Source organism: Scylla paramamosain, chromosome 4 (assembly GCF_035594125.1).
Source record: "Scylla paramamosain isolate STU-SP2022 chromosome 4, ASM3559412v1, whole genome shotgun sequence".
NCBI lineage: Eukaryota > Metazoa > Arthropoda > Malacostraca > Decapoda > Portunidae > Scylla > Scylla paramamosain.
In genome coordinates this window covers 23,516,858-23,519,526 of record NC_087154.1, presented here as the reverse complement: position 1 = coordinate 23,519,526, position 2,669 = coordinate 23,516,858, and the positions used below count along the sequence as shown (strand labels likewise).

At 40.8% G+C, this 2,669-nt stretch overlaps 1 protein-coding gene across 2 annotated transcripts in view; it reads right to left on the bottom strand.

The window, feature by feature from the left end:
- The window catches only part of LOC135099886 (uncharacterized), a 118,502-nt gene extending 117,450 nt beyond the window's left edge, over window positions 1-1,052 (bottom strand). For both annotated transcript variants that reach the window (XM_064002518.1, XM_064002519.1), the window contains exon 1: window positions 960-1,052. In XM_064002518.1, the coding sequence (XP_063858588.1) occupies window positions 960-1,037 (78 nt within the window). In that variant the 5' untranslated portion in view covers window positions 1,038-1,052. The remainder of the gene's footprint in view (window positions 1-959) is intronic.
- Window positions 1,053-2,669: the final 1,617 nt, after the last annotated feature.

The window sequence follows — 2,669 nt, the reverse complement described above, 5'->3', positions numbered from 1 at the left end:
ATATATAGATAGATTGATTCAATGACAGATATACTGAATGATTTATTTAATGTGCCACAACAACTAGATCACGTGACTGTGTTCAAAAGAGAATTAATGACGTAAAGAAAAAAAGGTTAAGAAGCGATGGTAAAAATGGAATGGCGGCGATGATGGACCTTTGATAGCAGGTGATGATAAGGATCGGTGGAGAGAAGGATGATGATGATGATGGATGGTGGTGGTGGTGGTGGTCGGTGAATGAAGAAGAGCAGAAGGCGATGATCAAGTAAATGAGTCTGTAAGGTAAAGATCTCCACACGAAGGAATCTATCTAAATCAACAATTACATGTCATTGTTTTTAATAATATTTATAATTTATTATCATTTATTGTTTATATAGTTCTTTTTATAAGCGTCGCTATAGGACCCGTTATCTGGACAAGCTAAGTTATCAAATATGCCTTACCTTCATAGATCACCCAGTACCTGAAATTACTATACGCTAAAACGCAAAAACAACATAAACACAGTAATTCACGGCATCATAAGAAGAACATAAGAAATAAGGGAAGCTGCAAGAAGCGACCAGGCTTACACGTGGTAGTCCCTGTATGAAACACACCTACCTATTTCCATCTGCTATCCCCATCCATAAACTTGTCTAATCTTCTCTTAAAGCTCTCCGCCTATCCGTCACCTAATTCCCACACAAACCCAACCCAGAATAATCCAATATGCCATACATCCGTAGATCACTGAATACCTGAAATTATTATACGCTAATACGCAAAAATAACATACACACAGTAAATCACGGCATCGTCCGCCTATCCATCATCTAACTCCCACACAAATCCAACTCAGAACAAGACACGTAACCACATCTCATTTCCTCCCAACACACGCAGCCAATCAGTGCGGTATGTAAACCCTCCGGAAAAAAAAAAAAAAAAAGAGAAGAAAAAGCCTCACGCACGCCACAGCACGTCCACGGTACCTCCAGCACATGATCCATCGCTACGTGAGGCGGGACGAGGAGCTGCGACCAGGGCATAGCGGCAAGGCGAGTCTTATCACTGGCACAGGTAAACGGGCACTGGCTGTCACCCCGCCCTGCTGCTGCTGCAGGGGCGCCGACCAGTGCCACGACGAGAAAGAGAGAGAGAGAGAGAGAGAGAGAGAGAGAGAGAGAGAGAGAGAGAGAGAGAGAGAGAGAGAGAGAGAGAGAGAGAGAGAGAGAGAGAGAGAGAGAGAGAGAGAGAGAGAGAGAGAGAGAGAGAGAGAGAGAGAGAGAGAGAGAGAGAGAGAGAGAGAGAGAGAGAGAGAGAGAGAGAGAGAGAGAGAGAGAGAGAGAGAGAGAGAGAGAGAGAGAGAGAGAGAGAGAGAGAGAGAGAGAGAGAGAGAAGAGAGAGAGAGTTTGGGCAGACAGACCAAGGAAAAAAAAACAATACCAGTGCACACCGTTAAAGAAAAAAAACACACAGAGACAAACGAAAAAATAAATAAAATAAAACAGTGCACGTTCCAAACAAACACACAGGAGCAAACCAAACAAACAACACAACCACTGAAACAAAAGAAACCGCTAAAAAACACACCAAGGGGTCCCTGAAATGGGCATGACGCAAGCCCCCTAATGAGCTGCCAATCTCTCTCCTTCCATTTGTTATCGGCGAGTCTGGGGTGAAGGAGGGCGGCGAGGCGATGCTATCAGGTGTTATCTTGGTATCGCCCGTTATGAGGCGAGGACATCTGATTACTGGGGCTGCCTCGGGGTGCAGGGAGGGGAAGAGAGAGAGAGAGAGAGAGAGAGAGAGAGAGAGAGAGAGAGAGAGAGAGAGAGAGAGAGAGAGAGAGAGAGAGAGAGAGAGAGAATTACGTGTGCGTTACCAGGGATTTCACGAGATCCGTACTGATTCGAGAAAAATGTTATTTTCAATACAATTTCTCTTCACTGGTAAGGGATAGGTTGGGTTTGGTCTGCTTAGGTTGCTGTAGATTCATTCTATCCATTCAACCATGTATCCTTGAAAATAAATAATGCAGAAATATACAAATGAGCTTTCAAATCTTACTAGGCCTACAAGTTTTATGCAGTAAAAAAATATTACAGATCCATGCAGCATGGTTGGTGTTAAACTAAATCTACGTACAGTAACTTAACCAAACCAAATAAGACACAACATTTTTCAGTAAAGGAAATAATATCTGAAACATAATTATTGAAACATTTTTTTTACGAAATCATTAGGAATTTCATGAGATCCCTGATTACACAGATTCGCTGTAATATATATATATATATATATATATATATATATATATATATATATATATATATATATATATATATATATATATATATATATATATATATATATAGAGAGAGAGAGAGAGAGAGAGAGAGAGAGAGAGAGAGAGAGAGAGAGAGAGAGAGAGAGAGAGAGAGAGAGAGAGAGAGAGAGAGAGTACATGAATACTTGGAGGGAAAAGTTTTATGATCCTGAGTGATATAATGTTAATGGCGAAATATTAAATGTCATCCCTGGCAAGTATTAAAATGTTGTCGTGTATAAATGCAGGGCAACAGACGTCTGACACGTCAACATGTAATACGGGTTTGAGGAAGAGAGAAAAACTATCATCATAGTTATTCGCAGCAAACTTACTGAATACTATTTTGTAT